This window comes from Lynx canadensis, chromosome B3 (assembly GCF_007474595.2).
Source record: "Lynx canadensis isolate LIC74 chromosome B3, mLynCan4.pri.v2, whole genome shotgun sequence".
NCBI classification, from domain to species: Eukaryota; Metazoa; Chordata; class Mammalia; order Carnivora; family Felidae; genus Lynx; species Lynx canadensis.
In genome coordinates, this window is record NC_044308.2 from 98,750,222 (window position 1) to 98,766,852 (window position 16,631).

General features: G+C 38.4%; 1 protein-coding gene and 1 non-coding gene across 2 annotated transcripts; both read left to right on the top strand.

Moving 5' to 3' along the window:
* The first annotated feature begins 1,535 nt into the window (after positions 1-1,535).
* Positions 1,536-16,208, top strand: TMX1 (thioredoxin related transmembrane protein 1). Its single transcript, XM_030319087.2, has 8 exons — positions 1,536-1,776; positions 5,017-5,132; positions 6,954-6,999; positions 9,097-9,225; positions 11,193-11,238; positions 11,340-11,441; positions 11,558-11,624; positions 14,456-16,208. The coding sequence occupies exons 1-8, from the start codon at positions 1,625-1,627 to the stop codon at positions 14,632-14,634; spliced, it is 837 nt and encodes a 278-aa protein (XP_030174947.1). The 5' UTR covers positions 1,536-1,624; the 3' UTR covers positions 14,635-16,208.
* Positions 5,743-5,876, top strand: LOC115517440. The gene has a single exon (XR_003969889.1). It is a non-coding gene; the product is annotated as a small nucleolar RNA SNORA70 (small nucleolar RNA).
* Positions 16,209-16,631: the final 423 nt, after the last annotated feature.

Sequence of the window (16,631 nt, forward strand, 5' to 3'; positions counted from 1 at the left end):
TCTATTATCTTAGTAGAGGCAGGAGATGATAGAACCTTGGACTAGGGTGTTGCTATGCAGATGGAAATTAGTGATCAAATGCAGGATATGTTTTGGAGGTTGAGTTTATGGGACTTGTTGATGGAGTACATGAGGAAGGGGTGAAGAGAGAAACAATAAAGAATTAGAATGGAAATTTTTGTCTTGAGCAACCTGATGGACCTTGGGGCTTTTTACTGAGATGGAAGACTAAGAGAGGGAGAATCAAGAATTTTATTTTTTGGCCACATAATGTTTGAGCTGCCTATTCTATATCCAAGAGATGTCCTTCAAAGAGTTGAATACATATGTCCAAAGTTCCCAGAGTGGGAATGACAGGTAAGACTGAGTTCTTTTACGTCCAGATTGAGGTTTATCTGGAGGAGTGTGCAGATACAAAGAGAAAAAGGGGCCAGTACAGCATCCTACTAGGATTTCTAGGGCAAACCAATGCCTAGAAATCACAGAGAGGACCAACCAAGAAGTTTCAGAAGAAGCAGCTAGTGAGGAAGGAGAAAAAGCAATCAGGTGAGGCTCAACTGAAGGCAAGATAGTAAAGCAGCTTCAAGGAGGGCGTGGTGACTGTAGAATACTGCTGTCAGTGAAGTAAGATGAATACTGAGCAGAAACAATGGGCTTTGTTAACATGCAGATCACTAGTGTCCTAGAAAAAGCCTTCAGTGTCAGGGTGAGGGAGTCAGCCAACTAGAGTGAGTTTAGGAGAGAAATTGAGGTGAGATGTAATTGCAACTATTATCATTTGACTAATACTTTCTAAAGACAGTGCACATTTTGATTTGTATTTGCATTTACAAATGCCTGGGGGAAAAAATCTCAAATATTTGTTACAAGCCTATGTGTTTTGTTCCCATGTCGAATTTCAGATTTGGCATCTCTGTAACTACTGCATTTAAAAACAAATTGAGGTATAACATAAAGTGCATGTTCTAAAGTGCATAAAGTGCACTAATGTCAACGGGTACAGCTTGATGGTTTTTTATGTGTACGCCCTTGTAACCAACTGTTCAAAGATAAGGAATGTAAAAGTATCCCAGAAGATTCCCTTGTGCACCTTTCCAGCCTGTAATCCCCTGGAAGAAAATCAAAATTCTGACTTACATAAACATCCATTAGCTTTACTACAAAAGTTTCCAAAAGAAACAAATGAAAACTCTAAAGGGCGCTTAATTGGACACTTCTTTAGTGTAAACTTACCAACTGGCTTGAGTAAGAATGAATACCAATCATTTGGCGCCAAAAGGTGAAACAATATTTAAGCCAGGCCGCTCCGTAGCCCCGCCCCACTCCCTACACCACGCCCCCTGCTTGCTCTTTTCCTTCCGAACAATTCTAGGGCTCGCCAGGCGTAGGGAAGAAACCGCTTTTCTGTCATGCGCACTAGGGATTGGCGCTTTTCCCTCTCTCTCTACAAACCAGTAGGACCGGGCATCGTCCTGCGCATTGAGAGTTTCCCAGGAACGCGCGCGCGCGCGCAACTGCGCGGTCATGCGCATGAGCAGATTAGCTCTCTGAGGGCGGAAGTGAGGAGCGGCTGCGCAAAGGTGGGGGGGCGCTGCGCTTGCTGTGGGGTGGGCGAGCTGCAGAAATGACGGCCTCCAGGAGTCCCGTGGTTCCTGTGGCAGTGTTGCTGCTGTTGGCTTGCGGGGCTCCCTGGACCCACGGGCGGCGGAGCGACGTGCGCATCATCACAGACGAGAACTGGAAAGAGTTGCTGGAAGGAGAGTGGATGATAGAATTGTGAGTGTGGGGCGGTCGTCTCGGGTCCCCTCGGTGGGCCGGGAGGTCCCGGCTGCTGGATCTAAATCTGGACACCCGCTTCACTTCCATTCAGCTCAGGCGGGTCCCAGCTTACCCAGAACTGCCACTCGGAGCCGACGACCCAGCGCCTCAGACTCCTCCAGGTCCCTAAAGTCCTCTTCGGATCGGCCGCTGGCTGGGTCCCACCCCCTCGTTTCTAACCAGGGAATATTAAGTTTCTTCTAAATGGTTTCGTTTCTAGTACTGTGGTGCGCCTAAGAGATAGAGTTCAACTTCGCATTTTTTCTGCTTTTCATGACTTTGGGGGTGGAAGTGGTTGGTTTGACTAATTCCTATACAGTTATTTATTTTAGAATCATCCTTCGCAAACTTCTAGACTTACTCTTCACCAAACTTTACAAAAGAGGAGATTGAGCAGAACTTCTCCTCTCCTTTTGTCTTTTATCCTTTAAAAGTCCATTCGTAGTGTTGGAATTTGAGACTTTTCACATTTTATTTTATGGATTAAGTATATTTTGATTTTAAATGCTGAGTAAATTCAACTTGGATTATTGTTAATTTTTTTTTTTTTTGCTTTATCTTGTTTTTGTTTTTTTCTCTCTGCACGTCTCATTTTTCTTTTGGATTCGTGTTTCTGCAAAGTACTTATTGCTCAGTGTCCTAGATTGTTACTCTCAGATCTAAGTGTTATTGCAATAAAAAATAAAGTTAATGTATGAGAGTGATTATAAACTCTTAGGACCATCAGGTCATCATTTACTGTTTGGAGGAAACCACGTGTCTGTGGTGATTCTGTTCTACTAAGGTCCCCTTTGCATCTGTAGAAAATAAATTGTCTGCTTTTGCTTTAGTTGCTAAATTGGTGATGTGGTAGTGCTATTGATCGTAGTGGTATTAGTGGTATTAGTGATATTAGTAAAAAACACCACTTTTGAGTGTTAACTGTTACCAGACACTGCTAAACACTTTATATACATTATACTATTTAATTTTCTACAAATTCTTTAAGATCGGCATTATTTCCCACATTTTACAGGTGAGAGAAATACCTAAGGGTTTTAATTAATCTGTCCTGGTATTGCTATACTGGCTTTCCTTTCCAGAGCCTAAGCGTAGGTATGCAGTAATTGTTAGAACGGTGCCCTTCTTTAACAGGGTTCAGATGAGTGTTTCCCTGTATGCTTGGGTTGCCAGTTAATGGATGAAGGTGGACGTCCCCAAGGGAGAGTGCAGAAGACCAAATCGATAACTCTTGAGTCATAAAATCAAAAAAGGCATAGAACATTTATATGGAGTAAAAGATAGGGGAAATTGTTTATGCACTATACATTTAATCTGTAACTTAGTGAAATGAATTTTTAGGCAACATTGAAGCTGCAGCCAAGAGGAAATATAACCAGAGACAAAATTTGATTTTTATTGTCATGAATAAGTTGTTTTAGATTGTGCCCATAAAATATTTACGGTTTCATAAATAGTAATTAAACAATAGTGGTTATGAATTTATATACAAAATATAGTCAAGTAATACTTGAGGGTTTTTAAAAAAATTTTTCTTTAATGTTTATTTTTGAGAGAGAGAGAGAGCACGAGCTGGGGAGGGGCAGAGAGGGAGACACAGAATCTGAAGCAGGCTCCAGGCTCCATGCTGACAGCACAGAGCCTGACACGGGGCTCGAACCCACAAACTGTGAGATCATGACCTGAGCCAAAGTCAGACAACAGACTGAGCCACTCAAGCACCCCTTGAGGTTTTTTTTTTTTTAACTGATTTGATCAATCTATGTAAATACAGTGGTCAAAAGTTAAGTATTTGGGGATTTGAATTAGAACTTCTCTGTGAAATTAGACTATACTGTAGAACTTGTTGTTACTTTTTTCCCCCTTAGCTTACTGATTTATGCGTTAAGACTTTAAAAAGCACAAAAGGAACTTGTAAGGGGGATCGAGTATTACTAATGAATGATAGTCTGCTCTTATTACAAGTCTGTTATCTGCATTAAACCCATCCTGATCAGTTTTGTTGCAGAGATATTTTTATTGAAATACAATCTGTTGTTAAGGACTTTTGCTTTCATGTATGGTACTAGTCTTGTTTCCCAGTGTCTATTACTTATAGGAGTTTTATTTTCATAACATAAGTTAAAATATAATGAAATGCAGAAACTGAACTCTTGTGTTCAGCAAGTACAGGCTTTATTCTTCCATTAAAAAAAACCAAACTGAGTCAAATTGAAAGATAATACACAATAAAGTGAAGAATGAAATCCTGGAGAAAAATCAGGGCCTTGAAAGATGCTGAATACCAGAGGAGTAATTAAAATGCTAATAAGCTTGGCCATAGATTTGTAAACCTGAGGTTTTAGAAACTGGCTAACCAAGGACTGGCCAGAAGAATTTTGTATGCTCTGTCCAGTGTGTGTGTCCGGGTTAAGTTTTGAGGTACCATTTTTACATAAATATGCAGATTTTCAGCTTCTTTTAAATAAGGTAGAGCCTGCTACCTAGCCAGAAATCCCCTTGTGGCAATCATGCTGAGTGGAGGTTCCCCTCATAAGGAGCATGCATTTTCTTTTTCGCCACAGCCCCGGGCACTTCCTATTTTTCTCCTTACCATCCCCTTGCCTTTGTGACTGCTGTAGTGCAAATTATTCAAACGGGTGAACTCCAGATTTGGTTTTGAGTTTTCTGGTGGCCACGTATTCATAGAGAGATTCAAAGGTTTTCAAAGAGCTGTTTTGGGGGGCTCCTGGGTGGCTCTGTCTGTTGATCTTCGGTTGAGCATCTGACTCTTGATTTCGGCTCAGTTCATGATCTCACGGACGTGAAATCAAGCCCAGTTTCCGGTTCCAAGCTGAGCGTGGGGCTCTCCCTCTCTGTCTCTCTGCCTCTTCCCTGCTCAAATGGGTGCGCGCTCTCTCACTCAAGATATATAAACTGATTAAAAAACAAAGACTGTTTGGCATGTAAACTTATGAACTTATTTTTGTGTCTGAAGAACTTATTCTCAGAATTGTACGTAATGAGCATCATCAGTTATAGTTTTGATTTTCAGAATGTTAGCTCCACAGTTAAAACTCTTTCATCTTCACAGAATTAATCACTTTGCTATCTTGTTTTTAGTATAAAACAGTCTTCACAAATTACACATTTAGAATTGTTATGTCTATATGGTCATATTAGAATGCTTAACTTTTTTTTTTAAACTGTATTTTATAGTTATGCTCCATGGTGTCCTGCTTGTCAGAATCTTCAACCAGAATGGGAAAGTTTTGCTGAATGGGGAGAAGATCTTGAGGTTAATGTTGCAAAAGTAGATGTCACAGAGCAGCCAGGTACTGTAAGTCTGTGGTTAGTCTGCAAATTGGGTTGATATGTTCATCCTGTTTGCCACATCACTTGGTCTTAACTGCCTTTCTTTTTTTTTTTTTTTTTTTTTTTAATTTTTTTTTTCAACGTTTATTTATTTTTGGGACAGAGAGAGACAGAGCATGAACGGGGGAGGGGCAGAGAGAGAGGGAGACACAGAATGGGAAACAGGCTCCAGGCTCTGAGCCATCAGCCCAGAGCCCGACGCGGGGCTCGAACTCACGGACCGCGAGATCGTGACCTGGCTGAAGTCGGACGCTTAACCGACTGCGCCACCCAGGCGCCCCTCTTAACTGCCTTTCATTAGGTTTTGAAAACATAACTGTCTGGGGGCGCCTGGGTGGCTCAGTCCGTAGAGCGTCCAACTCCAGCTCAGGTCATGATCTCAAGGTTCAGTTTGTAGATTCGAGCCCCACGTCAGGCTCTGTGGGAGCCTGGAGCCTGCTTCGGATTCTGTCTCTCCCACTCTCTCTGCCCCTCCCCTGCTCGCAGTCTGTCTCTCTCTGTTTCTCTCTCTCTCAAAAAATAAGTAAACATTAAAAAAAAAAAAACAACATAACATAACTGCATAACTGTCTGCAGTACTTACGCTGACTCACCCGCCTCCCTGGTGAGGGATCCTTGTGCAGTGGCTACAAAAAGCAGATTCTGTGGTTGTGTATGCAGCTCATTCCTTTTAGGTGTTGCTGTAAGGGACGTTGGGGGCCGTGCCCTCTCCCTGTTCTGGCCCATGTAACTGCCTTTGATCTTTTTTTCCTTTGTATCCCAGACCCCAGACTAGCATGTAAGATGCCTTTGAGAAGTCCTAGAATACTGTGGTTTAGGTGGACATTGGCGAAGCCATCATTTGCATCCATATACCAAGCTTCAGAATAAAGAGCATGTGGTTGAGGTTTTTTGTAGAGCCAAGGGTACATTCTCTGACAAGTGAACCCAATCTCTTAATTGGGTTTCAAATTTAATAACCTGTGGTTTGAGGGCATGCTCTTAATACAAAGCTCTCATGTCTGTGGGGTCAAATACACTCCCGACTTGGCCCCCTGAACAAGTGGCAGGCCCTGCTTAAGGATGCTCCTTTCTTAGACCAACCTCATCTTACCTGATCTTGGTCACAGTAAACCTGGGTTGTTGATTCTGTTCCCACCCCAGATGGTAATAAGAGCTAATATTTATTGAGCACTTAGTACAAGTATTGCTCCAAGTGTTTTGCATTTGTTATATAATCCTTATACAACCTTGTGAGTTAGGTAATATGAGAAAACTGAGGCATAGAGAGATGAACTCTCAGTTATATTAGAGCTTAACACATGGTTAATAATGTTATTGTTACTGCTCATCTTAGGAAAGATTGAAAATATTTTTCGTTTTTAACATCTTAAACTCTTTGTTTTTTTGAATGGCAAGTGGTATTTCATTTGATTTTAGATCTTTCTAAGACTACTGTTATAGTGTGCCACCCTGTGACTCATTGCTGGTAGTCTTATCACATAGTGGTATAGTTGATCAAATGTTAATATATATATTCACAGACATCTTCAGTATTCAAGCCTTACATACTTTTAATTGAGATAATGTGCAGTAGTGTTGATTTTAAAGTTGCTTCAAGTACATAATTGGGATTTTTTTCGTTGTTACAAAGCTCAACTGTTTTTAGGTATAATTTCATATTCATTCCCTATTAGTATTTAAATAATTCAGAATCAACTTTTAAGTAGTAAGTGATTGTTGGCTCATATAAAACCTGTTGTTTCTTGTATTTGTTTCTAATGTTTCCTTATCATTTTTAGGACTGAGTGGACGATTTATTATAACTGCTCTTCCTACTATTTATCAGTAAGTATTTGAAGATTCTATCGTTACGGAGAAGGATGCAGCATAGTATAGTCAGAATAAAAGACCTCTGGCCTAAATCATGTTTAAAAAGCATTATATTCAGTAAGGCTCAGTTTGTCCTTCATGCTATTGTAGGTGCGTTAGATAGATGGATGACGTATGAAATACTTCTGGTCACAGAGGTTTGTAGCTATTTTGTAACCTTCTGAACTCAGAGGTTCACATGACATGGTGTGATACCATGTAGCATAGTAAAGATTATGAGCCCAGGTTTGTGTTAAGTCCTGTAGAAAGTTTGGTAAGGAAAAAAAATCACTGGGCAGGGTGGTTCCTGGAGAACATGGGAATATAAACGCAACCTCAGAGGTAGAATTTTCAAAAGAGTGTAGAAGTAAGCATTCCATCCTTTGGATACTGTCACGAACAGTCATAAATAGGAACACGGTGTGTTCAAAAATTAGCTAGGAAAGGGCTGTAGCTCAGTCTTCAGACGGTAATCGGTGAAATGGTTGAGCGTTAAGTCAGAATGAACAAGATTATGTAGTTTTCTGTGTCAGGTCTTTTAGTTTGAATTTATCTTCTAAGCTGGGGATAGGAAATCTCAAATCTGTACAGGCGTACCTTGTTTTACTGTGCTTCACAGATGTTGGATTTTCACAAATTGAAGGTTTGTAGCAACGTTGGATCAAGTGGGTCTGTCTGCACCATTTTTCCAATAGCATTTGCTCACTTTGTGTCTCTGTGTCACATTTTGGTAATTCTTGAAATATTTCAGACTTTTTCATTATTATGTCTTCTGGTGGTCTGTTATAAGTGATTATAGCTTGCTGAAAGCTCAGATGATGTTTAGCATTTTTTAGCAAGAAAGTATTTTTAGATGAAGATACGCATAATGTTTTAGACATAAAGTTCATTCAGCTGGTGGCTTGTGTGGCAGGAGGTACTTTCCTCATTTAAATTTCTGAAAGCAAGTTGGCAGTTTTTTGTGTCTCTACCTCACTTTTCTTTGGCATCTTTTTTTTTCCATGTGTGTATCTGTTTCTCTGTGCCCTTTGTATTCACCCCTGCTCCTTTTGTATCTATTCATATGTATATTCTTCCTCTCTTGAAGTGCTACTGTTCCTTTTTACTCGTCTTTTTCTCCACTTCCCCCTTTACTGGTTCTAATCAGTATCTCCCATTTTCCTTCTCCCTTCTTAACATCCCCTGAACTTCCAGAATTTCCTGTCCTTCTTTTATAATTTTATTTTAATGTTTTATTTACTTTTGAGAGAGAGAGAGAGAGACAGAGTGTGAGCGGGGGGAGGGGCAGAGAGTGAGTGAGACACAGAATCTGAAGCAGGCAGCAGGCTCTGAGCTGTCAGCACAGAGCCTGACACGGGGCTCGAACCCTGGGCCCGTGAGATCATGGCCTAAGCCGAAGTTGGATGCTTAAATGACTGAAGCACCCAGATGCCCCTAGACTGGCAGTATTATTTAGGGTAGTTTGGAAATAGTGAAGTTGTGGGAGCAGGGAGAGCATTTTTGAGCCTATGAGAACTCCCTACATTGGGAAGGGGAAGGAGGAGGCAGATGTCAGGAAGAATGCAAAGCATACTGTAAAATAGAATCACTGAAATAGGAAAGGAAACACTACCAGATACCTCCAGCAATATAAGTAGCATGGTTAAGATGATGTGATTATGGCTGAAAATACCAGAAAAATGCCTTCAATTTTTAACCTGTAGCTTAAAATAGCTAATAATTAGTAAGTGCCAGATACTGTCTAACAACTTTTCATGTAGCCATCCTTTTAAGATGTGCATTGCACCTTTATTGAGGTATAATTTACATAGAACTATGGTTTCATAATTTTATAATTTGGAAAAGTAATAATAATTGTAAGACTTATGATTCTTTATAATGCCACTGCTTAAATAAATTTGGAACCAAGATGTTATGAGTTGGTAATTAGTGTTGTTACTTGTGCAATTTGTTACTTGTGCATTACTAATGATTTTGAATATAAGGATTGATTATAAAACGAGGTTGAAGAAAAAGCAAAACAATGCTAAGTTTATTTGGTGCTGTTTAATATTTAATTCTGATCCCCTTTAGTTGTAAAGATGGTGAATTTAGGCGCTATCAGGGCCCAAGGACTAAGAAGGACTTCATAAACTTTGTAAGTGAGAAAGAGTGGAAGAGTATTGAACCCGTTTCATCGTGGTTTGGTCCAGGTTCTGTTCTGTAAGTATGAGGGATTTTCTTTTATCTATTTCAGAATTAATTGGACCAGATAATTATATTTTGTGGAAATAAAGCATTCATACCCAGTTTTAGTTCTTGGAGTCTTAAGGTACATTCATACTTACTGCGATATTTGTAGTTTGACTTTTTCTTCTAAGTCAGATACTTTGATCTTTGGTAAGCTAGAAGGAGGCATACGCTAAAATTAAGTTGAAAGCCTTTTCAGGAATATTTTAGCTCTCCAGATAATGGTCATTTGTATCCTCAAAAACGAATTGATCTCCCTGAGCAGTGTAATTGGTAAAGCTATCATTTCAGCTTAATATTTGAATAAGCCTCAAACATGTGCCTACTCTTGTTACCGTTATATTTTATACCGTTATATTTTAGTTCTTAATGTGATTGCATTATTCTACCCATCTGATAATTTTTTGGTTGAATAGGATGAATGAACAATGAACTTAATGGTATGGGTAACCACTGGGCTTAATCTATAGCTGGATATATGGAGCAGTAAGGATTGGAAATAGCAAGAGTATTTTCAGCTAGCCTTTGGGGTATAAGGCCTCTCAGGTCATATGAGAGACATCTGGAAATAATTGAGTTTTGCTGAGGTCTCCATGGACTCATCCTGGTTTGGCTAAGTTATCTCTTCCTGTCCCCTCACCACATTTGCCCTTAGAGGTTGGGGAGTTGTTACACCAACGGTGTAAGGTATCAAAATGCTCTGGATTCTGGGAGTGGGGAAAGATCAGCCCTAAGTGATATTTTGAAATCGAATTTTGTCTTTAACTCCTTTCCTTTTCACCTCTTTTCCTGTGAAAATCTCTAAATTGAATGGTCCTGTAGCTGTCAGAATTCCCCTTACTGAACCACCATGCCCTAGTATTCCTGATAGAATCTAATTAGTGCTGATTATAGTGAGGCTACACATTGCTTTATGTTTCAGTTCCCTGTTCCTATGCCCATTTGCAATTTAAGTGACAGAAGCAACATGATTGAACCACATTTTTGTGTCAAACTGAAATTGCTCCTGATTTTTGTTAATTTGAAATCTAGACGAATCTTACCCTCTCTAGTAGAAGAAGGTATTCCTTGTACGTCTTTGTTGAATCCTCAGGGATTCAGCAGTGCATGCCTTTTTTATTGGTGGACCGAGCGAGAGACACTTGTAGTGTCAGCAGGCTCACCCACCCAGTGTGGGCAGTCGGAGTAGGTCATCCTGCATGCAGGAACTTTGGCTTAGGTGTGAATTGATCTATATGTTGGTGGCAATCCTTGTGCTAGAGAGGAAGCAAACCCTTCTTAGTTTTGCCTTTTTTCTAACTGTCTAAACTACTTGGGTTTATGTGAAAATAATAATTATTTATGTTTATATGATGTCTTAGCATTTATTTCATATGAAATTTCTTTGTATATCCTTAAATGATATCAAACTAATACAAATTAAAATTATTTAATTTTAATACAAAAGGGGAATAATTCTTAGGTGGGAAGGATCAGTTCAACAAGTATTCCCAGTTCTTCCTTCAGGCTCCCTTCTCTCCTCATTCTTTGGAGGGATTTTAAGGGTTAATAAGAGTTGTCATTTGCTTACAGTACACTTGACTTTAGGCAACTGGTTCCTTAGAACTTGTAACCCGTTATGCAGAGTATATTGGAGACATCATCAGATGAAAGGTGAAAGGCTAAAGTCAAAGCAGTAGGGAAAGGGAAAAAGTTACCAAGTGTTTTATTTATGAGGACATCACATAGTGACAGCAGTTCAAGAACTGTTCATTTTTATTAATAGGAATTCCTAATACAAGCTTGAAATCAGTGATGTGCCGCTAGTCTTGATTAACACCAGCAATAAAATCTGTTACGTTAGGGAAATTATAGCCTGAAAAATAGAAGATCTAGATATGCACACATTGTCTTTCGAAGGTATGTGTCCTATTCAGTTTTTTAATCCTTTTTTCTTTCAGGATGAGTAGTATGTCAGCACTCTTTCAGCTATCCATGTGGATCAGGGTATGGGCTAGAGTTTTATTTCTATTTGAAACATTTTTGACACTACCCGAGTTTTTTAAACAACCAGGGTTTTTAAGTTTATTCTTTCCTTTTGATTTTAGACTTGCCATAACTATTTTATTGAAGACCTTGGATTACCAGTTTGGGGATCATACACAGTTTTTGCTTTAGCAACTCTGCTTTCAGGACTATTATTGGGACTTGTAAGTACTTCATTTTCAGAGTACATGGAAGAAAAATATTTTAAAATCTGATGATTGAATGTAGGTACACTAAGCTCTGTCATATACATTCAGATTACTTGTGTTTATTTTTGCAGTTTATGATATTTGTGGCAGATTGCCTTTTTCCTTCAAAAAGGCGTAGACCACAGCCATACCCTTCCAGTAAGTATGTTTTTAACGTTTATTTTTTATTCGCCATAATTCTGTTCATTTCTGTGAACACAGTCACACATACAGCAAGTTGCTTGTTTAGCTTAGGTTTCTAAATGTGGAATAATAGTTTACGTCAGAAACGGAAGGAGGATATAGATTTCATGTAAGAATTCCATCCTGGATTTTAGAACATAGTTGTTTTCTTGGCTTTTGTAATGTGGAGATTTTTAACATTGCGTATAACTTGCAGATACTTAATAACCCTGATCTGGTGTCATTTTATTTGAAAATTTCACGATATTCATGGGTCCATTTGAGTATACTGGAGTCAGAAAGAGTTGAGTATGTTCTACTCTGGTAGTCGTTCATTATTATGGTGGCCACATTTGAAGGTTTTTCTTTGAATCGTAGCCAAGTCTAAGTTTTTCTGGTAGGATATTCGGGAAAGCAGTTCCTGTAGCTGATTGAGGATTTGCATTAACACTGTACTACAAGATGAGTTGATATAGTTAGAAGTATTCACTGCTATCTGTCTTAATATAATTGCTCTCAGCATTTGGTTTAATCTTGAAAATTACACTGTTAGGGAAGCCCTCCTGTTTGCTGTTTATAAATAACTCTCACTTTGTGCCCTCCCATTCACTTTTCAGCAGCTCTCTAGATTGTATGAGTGATACTCTTCATTTTGTGGTTGGGGAAAGTAAGGCTCAGAGAGGTGAACTATTTTTCTAGGGTCACAAAGAAGTGACAGAGTAGAGAGTAGAGCCTAAAGTAGACTGCGGGCATGACATTTTCATTGTGCCACCTTTTGTGACTTTAGGAATTACCGAGGTCAGAACTCCTGAAGTGAAATCAGTCAAGATTGCATTTACAGTCTACCTTGTTCACTGGATAGCTGACAGGTTATCTTTTCATTTCTTAGATGGTTGCATCAATACTGAAAAGACACGTACAGGGGAAGAATTCATTCTATCTAGCAAGAGCCACTGACCTGTAGGGAAAGAAATGTGAACACAGATTACTTAAAAGACAATTTAAAAGTTGGTGGATGTACATTTAATACTTACATCATTGAAAAACCTTAAATCTAACAGCAAATTAGTTTCAAGTAATCTGTGGCACGACTGATAGATTTTAACCTGGACTTTAATATGATACCACCCCTTCTATAGCAGGCCACATGATTTGAGTTGTTTTTCAATGTCTGTGTTTAGCTTTGATGTTGAGTTGCCAGGGAGAGACCCAACTCAGTCTAGCTTTAAGCAAAATAGGGATTTACTGCTTCATGTAGCAAGGAAGTCTGAGGGCAGAGTTGGCTGGATCCTTGGGCTCAAATGTTAAAGATGTTGTGTTTCTGAACCGCTTTGTTTTCCATGTCTTTCCCTGCTTCATTTTTGCTCTTTCCAGTCCTTAGCATAAAATGAGTAAGAAAGCAGTGGCTCACAATCCAGAGTAGGAAGTATGCTTTTTCCCTACACCCAGCTATCTTTTGGAAAAATTTTGGTGCACTCTACTTGTGTAAAGAGCTCACTTTTTGGAACAGTCAGTGTAAACCAGGGTTTCTCAACATGGACACTTTTTACCTTTTGAGATGGATAATTCTTAATTGTGACAGACTGTCATTTGTAAATTGTTGGGTGTTCAGCATCATCCCACACGTTGGCAGCAGCACCGCTCCTCTTAGTGATGACAACCAGAAATATCTCCAGACAGTGCTAAGTGTTCCTTGGCAGTGGTGGGGTCCGGGGAGCAAGACCACCCCCCATGGAGAACCATTGTTGTAGGCTGTAGTGCCTACCACAGCTACATGGGGTGTGGTACTGGGAAGGGGCCATTAACCCAGCTGAAAGAGCAATGTCAGACCAAACCACAGAGTGCCCACCATGTGGTCATTTCTTCTCGTGTTTTTTTCTGCCTTACGCTCTCAGGCCTCCCTACTCTGCTCAGGATTGCCTAAGATTAAGGCAGTCTAGGATCATGGAATAGACTAAAGCCTCTTGGCCCAGTTCTGTGTTCTGTACCTCAGTAACATGGTGTGTTCGAAGTTTAGGTTAACTAGCAACAGGTCCTGTAAAAAAAAATGGAAAAGGTGTGTGTGTGTGTGTGTGTACACGTACATAGTTAAAAATTCATTGAGCTGTGCGCTTAAGCTTTATACATTTTATTGTTTGTAATTATGCCAAACAAAATTATATATGTGAGGAAGAGGAAGCACACTTGTGAAACTCCTTGGAGAAGAAAAACACAATGGATAGGAATATAACGTAAATGTCTGATTGCTGCTCACCTAGAAACTGAAACGGGTAGTGTTGAAGTTTGTTTCATTGCACTTATTAACTAGAAGATTTAAGAGCAAATAAATATGGTTCTATGTAATGTAGTATATTTTCTTACAACATCCACATGCACGCACAGCATTAATTCTGGTTTATTAATTTCGGTTCAATTTATAAACAGGCAGGTGATTACAGTGAATTTGGTAAATAAGATGGATCTTTCAAACCAATTTTCATTTTTATGGTGTCACTTATTTTTAAAGATAACTTTTTCCTTTTAGAAATCTAAACTTATGATTGATAAATAAAATCCGAAGCAGTTTATGGGCCTATGAATCGTGTCTTGATTTTACTGTAGTGGAACTCTAATACATCAATGAAAAAAACCATTTCTGGGTCTTTATCTTTTTCTGTTGTAATGCCCACCATGAATGTTGTCTGTGTGCATACAATGTGATTATAGTATTACTGACTATATTCCCTATGCTGTACTTTTCATCTTTGTAACTTATTTTATAACTGGAAGTGTGTACCTCTTAATCCCCTCTGGTCTTTATCTTTAAGAAAAATTATTACCAGAATCTTCTCAACCTTTGAAAAAAGTGGAGGAGGAACAAGAGGCTGATGAAGAAGATGTTTCAGAAGAGGAAGCAGGAAGTAAAGAAGGAACAAACAAAGACTTTCCACGGAACACCATTAGGCAACGTTCTGTGGGTCCTTCATTGGCCACAGATCAATCCTAGTTGATTTTTATAGGTATCATAATATGATTTTGGCAGAAACAGAAGATGGATCATTCTGGTTTGAAGTAAACTGTGACATGCTTGTACATTGCAGGGTTCAGTCTAGATTGTCATTAGATTGGACAGACTATCTTCAGAAAATAAAAGTAGCACTACATAAAAAAGTTTGAAATAGGATTTAAGAACAACAGTATGATGGTTTAAACAATTCTTTAGGTTTTGAAAATTCTGGTGCCAAGCAATAAGGTTTGAGTATTTTTATTTAATAATGTTTCAGATCTTCTGAGTTGAAAAATTACATTTCCCGAGTATTGCATTATTGAGGTATTTTTGGAGATTACTTTGGAGAAGATTTCTCATTTGATATAATTTTTCTCAGTTTCACTGTGTGAAAAAAAGAACATATTTCCCATAAATGGGAACTTTGCCCATTGACTCGAGAAATGTGTGGTTCAGTGACAACTCTGGTCATTTCACAAATATAGTCCAAAATTTCTTCATATTTTTAGATTATGCAACTAATAAAGACTACCTTGCTTTAATTAGTTTTCTACACATGGTAATATAGGATATTCTCCTGATTTAGGAAGTTTTTATATAAGTCCATGGTGTTGTCTTGATTCCTATAAAGGTCGGTTGCCTTTTTTTGTTCCCCTCTGTTCACTGTATGGTTTATGTTTTTCTTACCATGGGTTACATTTTTCTTTTTCTAAATTGGATAATTTTCTGGAAACATTTTTCATGCTTTAATAAATAGCCCTTTTTGTTTCAACTGAAGCTTACTGAGGATTCCTTAAAATTGAAAAGCTGTTTACTGATCATTTAAAATTTTGGCCACTCATTTCAGATTTTATGTCATTCTGTTGAACTTCTGAGGTTTTTGTTTGTTTGTTTGTTTTGCACATGAAGGTGAACATTCCTGATTTTTATTTGATCTTGTAGAAAAGCCTTGATATTTTACATTTGAAAATTCATAGAAGCTTAATTTGATATAAAATAAAGTTACCATTCTACTCAGGAAAAAGCATCTTATAGTGTATGTTTTCACTGTATATTCATCATCACACAGAAAATTCTTAATTGATTTTACAAAGTCTGTGTATGCTTGATGTTTAAAAATCATAGCATTCGTACGTTTTTGAACACAAAGTCTGTATTCTGCTGTACTTTTTATTGTGTAGTGTTTCACAGGTGGGCATCAGCAGGATGGGACATTTACTATAATTTTACACCTCAAAGAGTACAGAGCTTTCACTTTACAGCAAAAGGGGGGGGGTGTTGGGTGGCAGTAAGAACTGTATTATCTACAAGAAGGGGAAAAGCCATAACTCAGAATGAATCACTTGCCCATTATTTAATAGACAATTTCTGTAATGTCCTGTTTTGTCTAGATTCTGCTGTGTGAATCCATTAGACTTCTACAGTATCGTAATGTACAACAGTTTTCTTCAAAGACCTTGCCTTTAGAATATTAAATATTCTACCATTGGAGAGTTTTGGATGTATAGTAATTTTGTGATGCTTTAGAAAAATAGACTAAGCACAAAATAAACTTTTCTAAGCACTTCACTAAAGGCTGGAGACAAGTGTGATTTCTAGTTGCATCTTTAGAAGTACTTCATTACCTTGTATGTAACAATGTTCAGATGAATAATTGTGTCACTCTGTTCTTGATTTGTATAATCAAAAGGCTAGAGTTCTACACATTTTTTTTGTTATTTGAGATGATAGAGGAGAATAGTACTCATTAATCAGGTGTTCCACTTTCTAGTATTCTAGTATACAAGACATAGACTTTAAGTTCTTAATTAGAAAATACTGTATATACAGAAAATTAAAAGTAGCCTGAATAGGTAGAGACATGATATTTCAGAAAACAGATGGTTTTGCATTTCTTCAAGATTGTCACTCTAGACACCTGAATATCAATTTTCTGTCATATGAGAGGCATATAGAAACTACGGGATCATTTACCTCTAACAGACTCCTTTTGTTTC